General features: G+C 39.6%; 1 protein-coding gene across 7 annotated transcripts in view; it reads right to left on the bottom strand.

Moving 5' to 3' along the window:
* Positions 1–17469, bottom strand: part of STIL (STIL centriolar assembly protein) — an 81379-nt gene that overhangs the window by 14231 nt on the left and 49679 nt on the right. For all 7 annotated transcript variants that reach the window (XM_054535079.2, XM_054535091.2, XM_063712569.1 and 4 more), the window contains 4 exons: positions 16628–16742; positions 14579–15547; positions 7655–7820; positions 5253–5484 (listed from right to left, as the gene is read on the bottom strand). In XM_054535079.2, coding sequence (XP_054391054.1) covers positions 5253–5484; positions 7655–7820; positions 14579–15547; positions 16628–16742 — 1482 coding nt within the window. The remainder of the gene's footprint in view (positions 1–5252; positions 5485–7654; positions 7821–14578; positions 15548–16627; positions 16743–17469) is intronic.

Here is a 17469-nt window from a genome sequence, read left to right as displayed (position 1 = left end):
AAAAGGAATAAATAAAAATGTCAAATCTCAACAAAAGATTTAAGATTAAATAAAAAATTTTAAAATGCTTCTAATATGCCAAGTATTATTAGGTATGTCCAAAGCACAGCTTCTAAAGAAAAATATGGATCATTTTAAAAGAAAGTCTCTATAAATACTACATACCACTACTCACTGTGGGGAAAAAGTAATCAATAACCAATTAAGCTGCAAGGCAAATAAATTTATCTTTCACAGACTACCTCAACATCAGAAACACTGATCCAACAAGATATCTAAGGGGGACTGGAAGCCCCGGAGTTGGGTGTCATCTATGAATACTCAGCAGTGGGAACCAGAGCACGAATCAGACCAACAGTGCGAGAAGGATCCCAGAGAAGCACCGAAACCATCATAGACAACACTGGAGAAAGTATTTAATCCAAATCAACAACCCAAATCAATGCTGAGCAAAGACTAGATTTACATCTAGTTATGTGTTGGGATCGACAGAGTTAATTAATTGCTCTGAAAAAGCAATTAACTTCATTCTATCAATTAACTCAGATCTATTTCTAAAGGTAAAAAAAAAAAAAAAAAAAAAAGCCAGAACAAGGGCATGGTGGCTCACATCTGTAATCCCAGCACTTTGGGAGGCCGAGGCAAGCAGATCACTTGAGGTCAGGAGTTCGAGACCAGCCTGGCCAACACGGTGAAACACCGTCTTCACTAAAAATACAAAAATTAGCTGGGTGTGGTGGCGTACACTTGTAATCCCAGCTACTTGAGAGGCTGAGGCAGAAGGATCTCTGGAACCCAGGAGGTGGAGGTTGCAGTGAACCAAGATCACACTACTGCACTCCAGCCTGAGCAACAGAGCAACACTCCATCTCAAAAAAAAAAAAAAAAAAAAACACCGCAAGATTGGATATTTTTTAAAATTCCAATCTGAAAACCCCCATTATTCTAGAAAGTAGTCTGAAGTTTACAGAGTTAAGGAGAATAAATAAAGATCCGATGGTTTGCTCCTCTTTGTCCTCAGTTTCTATAATTATTCCAAATAAACTGCAGACCTACTTTGGGGCTCACCCCATGGGGAACCAGATACTGGGTCAAACTGTAGTTTTTTTTAATTAATTACTTTTTTTGAAACAGAGTTGGCCAGACATGGTGACTCACACCTGTAAACCCAGCACTTTGGGAGGCTGAGGCGGGCAGATCATCTGAGGTCAGGAGTTGGAGACCAGCCTGGCCAACACGGAGAAACCCCGTCTCTAATAAAAATACAAAACTTAGCCGGGCGTGGTGGCAGGTGCCTGTAATCCTAGCTACTTGGCAGGCTGAGGCAGGAGAATCGCTTGTACCTGGGAGGCGGAGGGTGCAGTGAGCTGAGATTGCGCCACTGCACTCCAGTCTGGATGACAGAGCAAGACTGTCTCAAAAAAAATAAATAAATAAGAAAGAAACAGTCTCTCTCTGTCACCCAGGCTGGAGTGCAGTGGCGTGATCATAGCTCATTGCAGACTCAACTTCCCAGGCTCCAGTGATCCTCCCACCTTAGCCTCCTGAACAGCTGGGACCAAGGGCTAATTTTTGTAATTTTGGTAGAGACAGGGTTTCACCATGTTACCCAGGCTGGTCTCAAATACCTTAGCACAAGCAATCGGTTCACTTTGGCCTCCCAAAGTGCTAAGATTATAGGCATGAGCCACCAAGCCCAGCAAATTCTAAAAATATGGAAATTACTATGATCCTTACCCTGCAGGAACTCAATCTAACATACACAAAAGAGCTTTTCTGTATACTGTGACACACACAATGAGTGCTTAATTGAATCATATGATTAAAACATATACTATACTAAAAGGAGATGTTCCTCTGTAGTTTTCTGAAGGGACATGTTTATTGTCTTAGCCATTATTGTAATCACAATGATTTAAAATGTCAAATATCACAAGGCTTATTAATTTCTAAAAAGTAATCCACTGCCTGCCCCATGTCACCTTACTAGTTCACCTTTTTTTATTTTTATAAATGGAGTCTCACTCTGTTATTGAAGCCAGAGTACAATGGCACTTATCATAGATCACTGCAACCTCAAACTTCTGGTCTCAAGCGATCCTCCTGTTTCAGCCTCCTGAGTAGGTGGAACTACTACAGGCACATACCACCACACCCGGCTAAGTTAAAATATTTTTTTATAGAGACAGGGTCTCACTATTTTGCCTAGCCTGGTCTCGAATTTCAAATTAACCTCTTTAAACTGTTTCATGTACTATTATCCTGGGATGTTTTATACCTACATTTTTCTTTTACCTTCAAAATTTATCCTACACCTGATCCCTTCCACGAATTCCAGAAGTCCAAGACACCTTCATCTCACTTGGTATTTAGTTTATTAATTAGTTAGTATCTTAACTTCCACTCTTAACATCCTTCAGTTCTCCACGAAACAATTAGAATGGTCTTCAAAAAATGAAAATCAGATCATAACACTCCATTATCTAAAATCTTCCACTAGCTTTAATGAGCATGCAATAAATTAAAAATTCTTTTCTATATCCTACAAAGCCCCACATAACTTGGCTCCTGCCTGTATCTCGGACTTCATTTCCTATACTCTCCCTCTCAATCACTATGTCCAGCCACACTGGCTTTCATGCTTGTTTCTGTAACTTTTAAACTCACACTTGCCGTTACACTTGCTTTTTCCTCCACCTGGAATACTCATCCCCAGATATTACCATGACTGGCCCCTTCTCAACATTTAGGTCACTACTCAAATGTCACCCCCTCAGAGATGGTTTCCTTCACCACTCTACCTAATATAACACCTTGCTCCCAGGCTACCATCCCAGTTACACTCCACTTGATCACTCTAGTTTACTTTTTCAGAGCAGTTGTCACTATATGAAATTATGTTATTTGCTGCTCATGTGGTTAAATTCCATAAAGTTAGGAGCTTTGCCTAACCTAGTATTTGATATGTAGTGTCTAGTTTTGTGGTAGCACATACCAGAAACTCAAATATTTGCTGAGTTTGTTTCCAAATTTGCTGAGGATATAAATTACTTTAGGCCAGGTGCAGTGGCTCATACCAGTAATCCCAACAATTTGAAAGGCCGAGGCAGGTGGATCACCTGAGGTCAGGAGTTCAAGACCACCCTGGCTAACATGGCAAAACTCTGTCTCTACCAAAAATAAGAAAATTAGCCAGGTGTGGTGGCCTGTGCCTGTAGTCCCAGCTACTTGGGAGGCTGAGGTTGCAGTGAGCCGAGATTGCGCCACTGTATTCCAGCCTGGGCGACACAGCGCGTATCTAAAAAGAAAAAAAAAAATTTACTTTAGAATCCGTTTTTTGTTTTGTTTTGTTTTGAGACTTAATCTTGCTCTGTCACCCAGGCTGGAGTGCAGTGGCACAATCTCGGCTCACTGCAACCTCCACCTCCCAGGTTCAGGCAATTCTCCTGCCTCAGCCTCCCAAGTACCTGGAACTACATGTGTGCACCACCATGCCCAGTTACAGGCAAGAGTCACTGAGCCTGGCCTACGATCCTTATTTAATGGAAAATTTCATAATGAAAAATTTCAAACATGAGAGAATTATTTTACAAATCACCATATACAATCAGTTTCAAAAATGACCAACAAATAGCCAATCTTATTTCATTTATACTCCTAGCCATTTCATTCTCCCACAGAATTAATTTGAAGCAAATCTCAGATAACATTTCATATACAAATATTAAGGTTCTATCACTCAAAAACAGACTCTTTTATATATAATGGCAATATGGAGAATCTAGAAATTTCCTCATCTCACAGTGTCTCATGCCTATAATCCCAGCAATTTGGAAGGCTGAGGCAGGCGGATCACCTCAGGTGAGGAGTTCGATATCAGCCTGGCCAACATGGGAAGCCTCATCTCTACTAAAAATACAAAAATTAGCTGGGCGTGGTGGCGCACGCCTGTAATCCCAGCTGCTTGGGAGGCTGGGCCTCAAGAATGACTTGAACCTGGGAGGCAGAGGTTGCAGTGAGCCAAGACAGTGCCATTGCACTCTAGCCTGGGTGAAAAAGTGAGACTCTGTCTCAAAAAATAAATACATAAAATAAAACAGTCCAGGCACAGTGGCTCATGCCTGTAATCCCAGCAATTTAGGAGGCCAAGGTGGGTGGATCACCTGAGGTCAGGAGTTCACGACCAGCCTGGCCAACATGGCGAAACCTCATCTCTAAAAAAAATACAAACAAAATTAGCCCAGCATGGTGGCAGGTGTCTGTAATCCCAGCTACTCAGGAGGCTGAGGCAGGAGAATCACTTGAACCCAGGAGGCAGGGATTGCAGTGAGCCAAGATCGCACCATTGCACTCTAGACTGAGCAACAAGAGCAAAACTCCGTCTCATAAATAAATAAATAAATAAAATAAAGAAAAGAAATTTCTCCGCCAGGTGTGGTGGCTCACGCCTGTAATCCCAGCACTTTGGGAGGCCGAGGCGGGCAGATCACGAGGTCAGATCGAGACCATCCTGGCTAACATGGTGAAACCCCATCTCTACTAAAAATACAAAAACGGAATTAGCCAGGCATGGTGGCAGGAGCCTGTAGTCCCAGCTACTCGGCAGGCTGAGGCAGGAGAATGGCGTGAACCCGGGAGGCGGAGATTGCAGTGAGCCAAGATTGCACCAGTACACTCCAGCCTGGGCAACAGAGCAGGACTCCGTCAAAAAAAAAAAAAAAAATTTCTCCATCTGTATCTGGAACCCAATATTATCAGAAACTCTAGGGTGAGGCCTGAGCTTGTATATTTTTGAAGTTTTCTTCTGATTTCTGATTTATCCAGACTATTAATATAGCCAAAGACTGGCATCTGGAAATGGTTCTAGAAGGCTCAGAGTTGTCGGTTACATAGAAATCATATCAAGTAAAGACATAAATGAAAATACCAGTTAGAAAATATATCATTTCTGAGTTAGAAGACTTTAAAGAAATTAGAATTAAAAACAAAAAAAAAAACCTGAACAGAACGGCAACTGTAATGAATAATAATGCATTGTATATTTCAAAATTGCTAATAGTAGACTTTAAATGTTTTTACCACAGAAAAAGTTAAGTATGTGAAGTGATAGATTTGTTGGTCTGATTTAATCATTCCATACCGTAAACATGCATCTAAACATTGTGCCCCACAAATATATACAATTATTATTTGTCTATCAAAAAAATTTTTTTTTGAAAGTAGGACGAAAGACTAAATCAAAGAGACCTTACTTGGATACAGAAAGTGGCTGGTTAAATTCTTCTTCCACAGCAATGTTGCTCTCTTCAAAACTGGGAATATCGACTGCTTTTAATGAAGATGCACTACCTGGAAGACTTGTGACTTCATTATTAATATCAACAGAAAAATTCATGTCCTCACTGGAAATTTTGGTATCATCTTGCTTCAGTTGAGAGTCAGGCTCTTGATCCTCACCTGCTGCATTCCAAAACAAGCTAGCACCTAGAGGTTAAATAATTTAAGATACTGAAACAAACATTCAACTTTAAAAATAATACTCTGCCAAACCTTTGTTAGGAATAGCCATATCGGCCGGGTGCAATGGCTCACGCCTGTAATCCCAACACTTTGAGAGGCAGAGGCGGGAGGATCACTTGAGCTCAGGAGTTCGAGACCAGCCTGGGCAACATGAAGAAATCCTGTCTCTACAAAAAAATTAGCCAGGTGTGGTGGTGTGCCTGTAGTCCCATCTACTCAGGAGGCAGAGGTGGAAGATAACTTGAGCCCAGGAGGTCGATGCTGCAATGAGCTGTGATTGTGCTACTGCATTCCAGCCTGGGCAACACTGTGAGACTCTGGCTCAAAAAAAAAAAAAAAATATATATATACACACACACACACACACACACACAATTACTTAGAACTGAGTTTTTAGATTATATTCCCTCAGAAATGCCAGGAAGAGGTAGGTGGAAGACAGAAAGACAAAACACTGGGGGATGGGTCGGGTGGAAGGGCACATTCTGGGTTCTGCTTTTTCAAGAAGGGTGGCTCTGAAATGATTTGCTTTACATATTGAGGTTCTGAATATGATCTGTGGGATGGGGTATGCATGTTGAAAACTGCTGCTCTTAATAATATGAGATAATATATAAAATACAAATCCCTAGGTTCTCTGGTTTTGACACTTAAATGCAATATTTAAAAGACTATATTGGTGATGCATCAGACATGTGTAATATCTGTAATATCAGGCAGGTATTAAAAAAAATCAAGTGTTTCCCAATCTTTTTTTTCTTTTTTTTTTTAAGACAGGGTGTCACTTTGTTGCTCAGGCTGGAGTGCAGTGACACAATCACGGCTCACTGCAGCCTCAACGTCCCTGGGCTCCGGTGATCCTCCCACCTCAGCTTCCTGAGTAGCTGGGACTACAGGTGTGCGCCACCATATATGGCTAATTTTTGTATTTTTTTTAAAGATGGGGCTTCATCATGTTGACCAGGCTGGTCTCGAACTCCTAGCGTCAAGCAATCCACCTGCCTTGACCTCCCAAAGTGCAAACATTATAGGCATGAGCCACTGCGCCCAGCCTACTTCTCAATCTTTACGAACCACTTACACCTATCTTCAGAGCTATTTGCATGTAATATTGTTTACTTACTCTTTCTTTAAATTAACTTTTTTTACTGAGCCACATTATTTCTGTAAAATCACAGATTTGATATGCTTATTGTATTTATACCTATGAGTATTGGAAAAGATATATTTACAAAATATAAATATTAATCTGTATAACACCCTAAATCATCTTTTGTACCACGAGCCATAGGCATTCTATAATTTGGGGAATACTGCTAATACATAATGATTTAAACAGATGGTTAAAACCAAAAAGTAGCCTGGGTGCAGTGGCTCATGCCTATAATATAATCCCAGCCCTTTGGGAGGCTGAGGTGGGTGGATCATGCGGTCAGGAGTTGGAGACCAGCCTGGCCAACACAGTGAAACCCCATCTCTAGTAAAAATACAAAAATTAGCCAGGTGTGGTGGCAGGCGCTTGTAGTCCCAGCTACTCAGAAGAATCACTTGAACCCAGAAGGCGGAGGTTGCAGAGAGCCGAGACTATGCCACTGCACTCCAGCCTGTGTGACGGAGTGAGACACCATCTCAAAAAAAAAAAAAAAAAAAAAAAAAAAAAGTAAATCCTAGTCAAAATGGTTTCTACTCTGAGGATATACTTGGGTGATTTTATGAAAATAAATTAATACAACCAAGACTGGATGGACGTGGTGGCTCACGCCTGTAATCCCAACACTTTGGGAGGCTGAGACAGGAGGATTGCTTGAACCTAGGATGTGGAGGTTGCAGTGAGCTGAGACCTGCACTCTAGCTTGGGCAACAGAGCGAGACTCCATTTCAAAAAAAAAAAAAAAAAAAAGAATTGGGTCCAGCCTAGAAAAGTAGCAAAACCAAACACTATATCATGTTATGCAGTTTGCAGGTGTAGTTTTATTTCACAAAGACTAAAATTACACAAAAACTTAAGTCATACTCTCGTCACCTTGGTTTTGGTCCTACTGCACCATGCACCAATTTGAACATAAAATTCAAAAACCAGATATGAAAAGCATTTTTAACAATTTCCTTACAAATTAAAAAAAACTGAAATTACCTGTGCTCACAGCAATGCTTACACTTTTTCTCATGTGCAAGCCAGGGGAAGACTGTGCTTCCACGGAAACCAACTCCATTTGTCTTCCAGCTTGCACTGTATCTTCAACAGTGGTTGTCTTAGGGGAACAGGGCGTCAGAGACTGTGCTTCCAACAAACGCTGAATCTGTATCAATTAAAAACATACTTTAAACTGGCAGGGAAGTAATCAACAAAACTGGCAGCAGTTTAATAATGAATTACAAAGCGCCCTAGTTATAAGAAACTGACTTTTAAGTCTATTTTCTCAAATTTCAACTAGACCATACCATGAAACTTATTCAATATAAAAAGCCATTATCACTAGTTATTAAGAAGCACTTTAAGTATACTTTTTTTTGTTGTTGTTGAGACAGGGTCTTGCTCTGTCACCCAAGCTGTCACCCACCCGTGGTGCAATCATGGCTTATTGCAGCCTCAACCTCCCAGGCTCAATGAATCCTCCCACCTCAGCCTCCTGGGGTGGCTGGGACTACAGGCATGCACCACCCTGCCTGGCTAATTTTCACATGTTTTGTAGAGATGGGGTTTTGCCATGTTGCCCAGGCTGTTCTCGAACTCCTGGACTCAAGCAATCCGCCCACCTCAGCCTTTAAGTATACATTTAAAAGCAATACATAAAGGTGTTTAGCTTAGTATACATAAGTTGATACTCATGTAAAAAAGTGTGAACGGTTAATACTTCAAACTAACATTATATTCCTATTTCACTTATAAATCAAAAGTTAGATTGGAGGTATACTCTGACTCTCTGACTCCATATACCATATACTGAACATATCACACAAGATTATTACAAAGGTAAATCAGAATTGCCCATGTTTGCCCATGTTGAAATTGGATATATTAATAACAATGGAAATCACATAGGAAATGTACAATAAAAGACATTACACACACTCAGGTCCTAAAATTGATCACCCACTGTTTTTAAAACATTAATCACTAGAATTCTATAGTGCATTTTAACATTTGAAACAGCGAATATTCTTTCTTTCTCAGAACTTTTCTTTTTTTTCTTTGAGACAGAGCCTCGCTCTGTCGCCCAGGCTGGAGTGCAGTGGCGTATCTCGGCTCACTGCAATCTCCACCTCCCGGGTTCACGCCATTCTCCTGCCTCAGCCTCCCGAGTAGCTGGGACTATGCCAGGCTAATTTTTTGTATTTTTTTTAGTAGAGACGGAGTTTCACTATGTTAGCCAAGATGGTCTCGATCTCTTGACCTCGTGATCCACCCACCTCAGTCTCCCAAAGTGCTGGGATTACAGGGGTGAGCCACCACACCCCGCCTCTTTCTCAGAACTTTTAGGGATCGTTTGGCAGGACTTCAGTGTTATTTTTTAAAGTTCCTCTCCTCAAGCTGCATCTTCTCCATTAAAAAAAAAAAGTCATTGAAGTTGGAATATTGAAATATAAAGCTGTGGGTGATTATATCAAACAGTAACAAGTGGTGGGGGGCAGGCAGATCAGTGGAGCAGAATATAGTTCAGAAATAGATGCAAACATATGATACTTTCATTATACAATAAAAAATGCATCTCTCACTGGGTGCAGTGGCTCACGTCTGTAATCCCAGCACTTTGGGAGGCCGAGACAGGTGGATCACCTGAGGTCAGGAGTTCAAGACCAGCCTAGCCAACATGGTAAAACCCTGTCTCTACTAAAAACACAAAAATTAGCCAGGCGTGGTGGCACACTGCTGCAATCCCAGCTACTCAGGTGATAAAGGCAGGAGAATCACTTGCACCTGGGAGGCGGAGGTTGCAGTGAGCTGAGCCAGTGCCCTCCAAGCCTGGGTGACAGAGCAAGATTCTGTCTCAACAACAACAACAAAAAGCATCTCTAAATCATTCGTAAAAAGATATGTATTTATTAAATAAATATGTGAGTCCAGTCATCTGATTAAAAAAAAAAACTTACTTAAATAAAAAAGAATCAACAAATATAATCCTGAAGGGAGAGGGAGAATTTTTTAAAAAGATTTTTTTTTTTGCTGGGCGCGGTGGCTCACTCCTGTAATCCCAGCACTCTGGGAGGCCGAGGCGGGCGGATCACAAGGTCAGGAGATCAAGACCATCCTGGCTAACATGGGAAAACCCCGTCTCTACTAAAAATACAAAAAATTAGCCCGGCTTGGTGGCTGACGCCTGTAGTCCCAGCTACTCAGGAGGCTGAGGCAGGAGAATGGTGTGAACCCGGGAGGCAGAGCTTGCAGTGAGCTGAGATCGCGCCACTGCACTCTAGCCTGGGTGACAGAGTGAGACTCCATCTCAATAAATAAATAAGATTTTTTTTTTTTTTTTGAGACAGGATCTTACTCTGTCGCCTAGGCCAGAGTACAGTGGCACGGTCTTGGCTCACTGCAGCCTCAGCTTCCTGGGCTGAAGCAATTCTCCTGCTTCAGTCTCCCAAGGAGCTGGGATTACAGGTGCGCAACACTATGGCCAGTTATTTCTTTTTTATTTTTTGTAGAGATGGAGTCTCACTGTGTTGCCCTGGCTGGTCTCATATTCCTGGGCTCAAGTGATCCAACCACCCTGGCCTCCCAAAGTGCTGGGATTACAGGCATGAGCCACTGGGCCCAGCCAAGAATAAATTTTGTATAATCTTGAAAGGAAGAAGGCTTTTCTAAACATAAAACCCAGAAGGAGAATGACTGATATTTTTTTTTTTTCTTTTTGAGACAGAGTCTAGCTCTGTCGCCCAAGCTGGAGTACAGTGCACTTCACTGCAACTTCCGCCTCTGAGGTTCAAGCGATTCTCATGCCTCAGCCTCCTAAGTAGTGGGATTACAGGCGCCCACTACCACGCCCAGGTAATTTTTGTATTTTTAGTAGAGACGGGATTTCACCATGTTGGCCAGGCTGGTCTCAAACTCCTGACCTCGGTGATCCAACTGCCTAGGTCTCCCAAAGTGCTGGGACTACAGGTGTGAGCCACTGCACCTGGCCTACATTATTTAACTGTATCTAAACTGGAATATTCTGTACAAAACAAATGGTTAAAATGCAAAACACTTAAGACTAACTGTAAGAAACACCACATACATATACATATACATATACATATATATATGATAAAGGACCAATTTCCTTCATATACAATGAGCTCTTATAAATAATAAAATAATCAATTACATATGTTAATATAATGTAAATTAAAACAACTTCTAGGCCAGGCATGGTGGCTCACACCTGTAATCCTAGCACTCTGAGAGGCTGAGGCAGGTGGATCACCTGAGGTCAGGAGTTTGAGACCAGGCTGGCCAACATGGTGAAACCCCTGTCTGTACTAAAAATACAAAAATTAACCAGGTGTGGTGGTGGGTACCTATAATCCCAGCTACTTGGGAGGCTGAGGCAGGAGAATTGCTTCAACCCCGGGGGGCAGGTAGAGGTTGCAGTGAGCCCAGATCATGCCATTTCACTCTAGCCTGGGTGAAAGAGTGAAACTCTGCCTCAAAAAAAAAAAAAAAAAAAAAATCTTCTAAGACTGGTAATAATTTAAGTTTGCCTAATGTTGGACATGTAGATGTGGAAAAATGGTTTTGGTTTGGGGATATTAAATTGGTATAATCTGGCATCATTCATCTCATCTAGAAAAATAAATAAATAAATAGATATAGCCTTTCCAGCAGCCATTTTCACTCATTCAAGTAACAAACTATGTATTAAGCAACGATTACACATCAAGTACTATTCAAGGTGCTAAGAAAACAGTGATGAATGTGAGCTCCTTCCCTGGAGCTTTCTATCACAAATAGAACAAAAAAACGTGATTAAGGGCCTGAATGATGAAAAGGAAATAGCCATTAGAAGGGCCCAAGGAGGAATATTTCAGGCAAAGGGAACCAAAAGCTGAAGAACCTAAAGTATAAACATGTTTTGGCATTTTTAAAGAACAAAAAGTTAAAGAAAAAAGCACTACAGCTGAAGTGTCGTGAACACAGAAGACAGTGATAAGAGATGAGTTTGCAGAGAAAGACAAGTCATAAAGGGCTTTAAGGGCCAAGGTAAAGCATTTGGATTTTATTCTAATTGCAATGGAAATCCACTGGAGGATTTTAAGCAAGAGTGCTACAATCTGACCCGGGCTTTAAAGATGGTGTGGGGAAAACAAACAAACAACGACGGTATGGTGTTTCCAAGTATAGGAAACATGAGGGGATAGTACTGGGTGGAAGTGGTATGTAAAGGTGTCATCAGACAGTGGTTTGAATTAGGTTGGTAGCGGGAAAGACAGTAAAGAGTAGTTAAGTTCAGTATATATCTACAAAGCAGAGCCTGGGTTTGTGACTCCTGAGAATTTTGCCTGAGTGACGAGATCAGAGGTGATACCATTAACTAAGATAATAATAGTGAAATAATAGTAATAGTTAACATATACTGAGCACTAACTATATGTCAGCAATATTCTACATCTTTATCTAGTAACTCATTCAGATCCTCAGAACTCCATACAACTACGCCATACATGTGAACAACTGAAAAAAAAAATTAAAACAAAAAACAAAAGAACTCCATACAACTTATGTATAACCCTATTTTGTATGTGAGAAAACTGAAGTCAATGAGGTAAGGTAACTTGTTCATGATCATATAACTTACACTACCCACAAACCAGATCAGAATCCAAGGAGTCTGGTACCACAGCCCACTCTCTTAACCCTTATACCAAAATGAGATTTGCAATATTAGAACAGGAACAAATTTGGGTATCTTTGAACATTTAAAATGTTTATTCCCTTTGGCTTCACAGTTTTACTTCTAGGAATCTATGGTATAGAGATACTTGCACATAGGTAGTAAGATGCAAATATAGGAATGTTCACTGCTGCATTGTTTGCAATAGCAGAAGCTTTAAATGGTTGAAATAATCAATAGGAGAACAATTAGAAAATGTGTTATATATCATCATAATAGAAACCCATGCAGGGTAAGGAAGTTCGATATATACTTATATAGAAAATGTACAAGATACTTTTTAAAAAGTGGTACCTAAAAATTTAAGTTCATATATATATAAGGAAAATACTATATGTATTTACACACAGAAGCATTTTTTTATATATTTCATATTTTCTAAATATAATGATTCAGATAGTCTAGACCAGGGCCTGTGATCTATAATATTATATTTTAAGTATACAAATTCCAAGTAACTAAGATTTCTAAATAGTATAATGGGTCCTTTTAGCCTCTAATTAGTCTTCTTTTGAACAAGACAGGAAATAAGTGAGAAATAATTATTTTCAACGTAAAAATATTTAGGTATATTCAAATTTTTGCTAAGTGTTTATAATGTAAAAATCCAATTTATATTTTACATTATCTGGGAGTGGTGACTCACACCTATAATCCCAGCACTCTGGGAGGTCAAAGAAGAAAGATCACTTGAGCTGAGGAGTTCAAGACCAGTCTGGGCAACATAGTAAGACCTTTTCTCTAAAAAAAAAGTAAAAAATTTTTTAAAAATTATACTTTACAATTTCAAAGAATTTACCTAGGTTTAAAAAAAACAGCAGAGCTAAATTTTCCTCAGGTGTTCCTATCCAAAGCATTTTCACTGATTTGAAAAATGTCATTGTCTTTTTTTTTGATAAAATGCAAACACTATAACTCCAATTTTATAAAACAAAGATTTTTTTAAAAATCATATGTATGGCCGGGTGCAGTGGCTCACGCCTGTAATCCCAGCACTTTGGGAGGCCGAGGTGGGCGGATCACAAGGTCAGGAGATCGAGACCATCTTGGCTAACATAGTGTAACTCCGTCTCTACTAAAAAATTACAAAAAATTAGCCGGGCATAGTCCCAGCTACTTGGGAGGCTGAGGCAGGAGAATGGCGTGAACCCGGGAGACGGAGCTTGCTGTGAGCCGAGATCGTGGCACTGCACTCCAGCCTGGGTGACAGAGCAAGACTCCGTCTCAAAAAAAAAAAAAAAAAAAAAAAAAAAAAATCATATGTATATATGCACATTATACATGTATTTGCATAGTTATAGGATCATGAAAAATATTTAAAACTACATTTCAGGTTGTTCCCATTGGTGCTGGGGAGAAAGAGAGAACAACTGTTTTGGGGTAGGTATGTGGAGGAAGGACGTCAGTGAGGAAAGAAGAAAAAAGACAACACTTACACACTGAACACTGCGCAAGGATATAATTAACACAAAGAACTCCGTCGAGACTAGCCTGGCCAACATGGCGAAACCCCGTCTCTACTAAAAATACAAAAACTAGCCAGGCATGGTGGTGCGTGCCTGTAATCCCAGCCCCTAGCGGGGCTGAGGCAGGAAGATCGCTTGAACTTGGGAGGCGGAGGTTGCAGTGAGCCAAGATCATGCCCCTGCACTCCAGCCTGGGCAACAGAAGAGACTCCATCCCCGCCCCAAAAAAAGACTAAGAACTCTGCAACAGAGGTTCTGAAGAAAGGGAACATTTCAGAATACAAGAAGTAGAATAAGTACAGTATAGATATACGGAAAGGCTCTAACTATACAGATAGGCATTATATAGGGTTGACAAACTAGAGATGAAGTATAAGCCACTGTCCAGACTTTATATTTAGCTGTATATAAAGGTTTAGTTAATTATAACAGACTTTTCATTAGAGGCAAAAAATAAAAATACAATTCTATTGTAGGTTAGGATATGCATAAGATGGTTCTACTACTAATTAGCGACATGGCATTGGGTTAAATTATTCTCTCTAATCCTCATTTTACTTACCTGTAAAACAAGAGGGCCTAGAATTCAGTTTCCAAGGTCCCTCCTAATTCTGACATTCTATACTTCTATAAAACATCATTACTGAGGAGAGGTGCCAGTTTTTAAGAAATCATAATACCAAGAAATTAATAGAACTAGGAAATCACCAAGCAAACCTGTGCCTGAAGTAATCTTAGCTGTCTGTCTTGTTCTGTGAGGAATCGATATGCATCTGGAGATAGTCCCATCATTCCATTATCTGACTCAGTCTTGGGTGTGTGCATGCACACTGTGCAAGGCTGTGGGTTACATGAGTCCATATGTGAAGGCGGTCTTGCCACAGGCGATGGTTCAATATTGCTGTGGGGAGAACAACTGTCCATACCTCCCTGAGGTCTCAAGGCTACAGGACTACTTGAAGAACAGAATGCATTACAGTACAGGGCTGGACATCCACTTGGGTGAAATAATGAATGCTTTTGAAGGGCTTCAGACTGGACGTCTTGAATGGATCCAACTGTGTTTGCTCCTTGCCAAGAATATAGTGGACTATATTGAATATGACTATGATGCTGACAACACCTGCAAACCTTTGTGGAACAGTAAGATGGTGGTGGGGGAGTAGGTATCTGAAGTTCCATTGGTCTTCCTGAATTATGGGGTGAAAAAACAAAATTGTGTGGTTGGGACTGCAGGGCAAGAGAAGACTGCCTAGAATTAAGTGTGGAGGGTCTTATAGGATACTCTTCGTTTTGTACATTTCCAGCAGAAACTGTTTGGAGCTTTTCAAATATATCATGAGATGGCCCATTATGAGAAGATGGTTTTACACTGTTCCTGGTATGGGGGTTCCCTTTCTTACAGGCAGGTGGCTGTCTTACTTTGCAGTGTCTCAAAAGAGCTGGTTTATCCTGGTTTAACTGATTTGGTGTTCCTCTCAAGGAAGGCTCTCCAGCTTCAACTTCTGGACTGCGTTTCTCATCATAAAGCTGGGGTTGCAATGGCTTCAAGTGTTCCGAGTGGTTAATCAAAGGAGGATTTTCATTATTCACCATTTCCAATGGAGTAGGCAGAGGGTTTGATTCTATGAAATTGCCATCCAACACAAGCGAAAGTTCAGGAACTGATGGTTGGATCTTAGAAATCTACAAGTAAGAAAGAAATAGAAACAAGTATTTTTTTGGACAAACTGTATACTTTACTTTCCTCAGACCAGTATTTCCCAAATTACATCTAATTACATATTAACAAGTGTTCATTCTTTATTTAGACCATCAGTAAATTTTTTCTGGGCATGTTTTATGTACTAAGCACTAGGAATGCAATTGTAAGCAAAATAAACAAGGTCCTTGCCCTAAAAGAATAAAACTAAACACTTCCCAAACTTACTTAATAATGGAATTCTTTTTATTAAAACACTAACTCTGCTAAAATCACAGAACACAATATGAGAAACTGTTTTATACAACTTTTTAAATCCTCTCTGCAAAAAATAAAATTGTCACAAGCAGAATGTTTTCACAGATCTAGCAGCAAATGTTTATGTACCTTAAATAGTAAAATCTTCCAATAAATGTTTCAGAATATTTCTCCACTAAGAAGTCACTCACTGTTATTCCTTCTATTGATATCAACTAAGAGTTGGAAAGCAAAAAAGAGTAAACAAAATACTCGCTGTGATGAATTTGGTTATAATTTGATATTAACTTAAAAAAATCCTTCCCATTCCTTTTTCTTCTAAAATAAGTAATTACACCAATTAAACAATTCTAAAATGACCCACAGGTTGGTAGCAATCAAAAAATTATGACAAAAATTTTAACAATTAACCTCTGAAAGCAAGTATAATGTTTTCTCGGAATATAGTGATAAAAACCAATGTCAAGCTCCAGTGATAGTATATAATGTTGAGTCTATAAATCCCAGCTTTACTACTTACTAGTTGTGTGTCTTGGGTAGGTAACTTAACCAATCTACGTCTCAGTTAACTCTAGGAATAACCATACATGCTTATTACATAGATATTACACATATGTATGTATCATTACATATAATATAAATTATTATATATAACTGTGAGATACTTATATCTCTCTATATAGATATAACCATAGAGATAGAAATAGCTGGATATATCTAAGAATGATACTTAGGTTTCAGGTAGTATTATGAAGAGACTTAGGTCTCTAACCACAAAAGTGAATGCATTTTAAAATCAGTGATACCTTCTGACTCACTGGATGAGGACTAGGAATTGGTCTTGGAGAAAAATCTTCATCTTCAACACCAGAGTCGTGATCAGGTATTGGCATTTTCCCAGGAGATAACTTTTGGGAAGACCTAAAGAATAGAAGGGGAGACCAGAAAAGCCTTTGGTAATCCAGTGTTTTCTTTCTTCTAGAAATGGAATAAAAGTCCTTTAATAAGTTGCAGTAGTACTCAGATCATTTAATTTAGTATCTGACAACCACAAATTATTTTATTTTTCAGGCCAGTGTTAGTTGACCAGGGAAGCTGGACCAGCCAGCCTTAATAAACTACCCTATTTACCTGATCATAGCAAGTTTAACCTTGTATTGTTAATGTCACAATAAACCAAGTCACTGGGCACCCTCTAGTTGATCACTTTGATGAATATAGAAACAAGTAAGACTTAGTACTTGCTGTCAAAAAATTTATAATCCAGTATTAAAGGTTATTAAACACACTATATTATAAACCCTCTGTATTAAAAAGGAAAACCAAATAAGGAATTATATTTTCCTATGTACTTGTATCTGTGATGGGAAAATACTTTGAGAAATCAAGGTACTACCCTCCCATTTAGTCAGGAATACTCATCGTATCACAGATGGCATGCCCAGCAAAACAGAAAATTTCTGAGTGCTGGTACCGAGTTTTAAAAGCTGAAATTAGTATTCAAGACTAAAGATTTGGAATACTACATGCATCAGGCTTTTTTACATCCTACACTAGACAAAGTCTCAATAGGATGCATTAGGGAAAAGAAAAGCCAGAATGAAAGCTAACAGCGCTCAGGATTAATGGGATCCCTAAAAAAGCACCC

This window comes from Pongo abelii, chromosome 1 (assembly GCF_028885655.2).
Source record: "Pongo abelii isolate AG06213 chromosome 1, NHGRI_mPonAbe1-v2.0_pri, whole genome shotgun sequence".
NCBI lineage: Eukaryota > Metazoa > Chordata > Mammalia > Primates > Hominidae > Pongo > Pongo abelii.
Note: the sequence above shows the minus strand (reverse complement) of the source record. Positions and strands in the feature narration are given on the sequence as shown.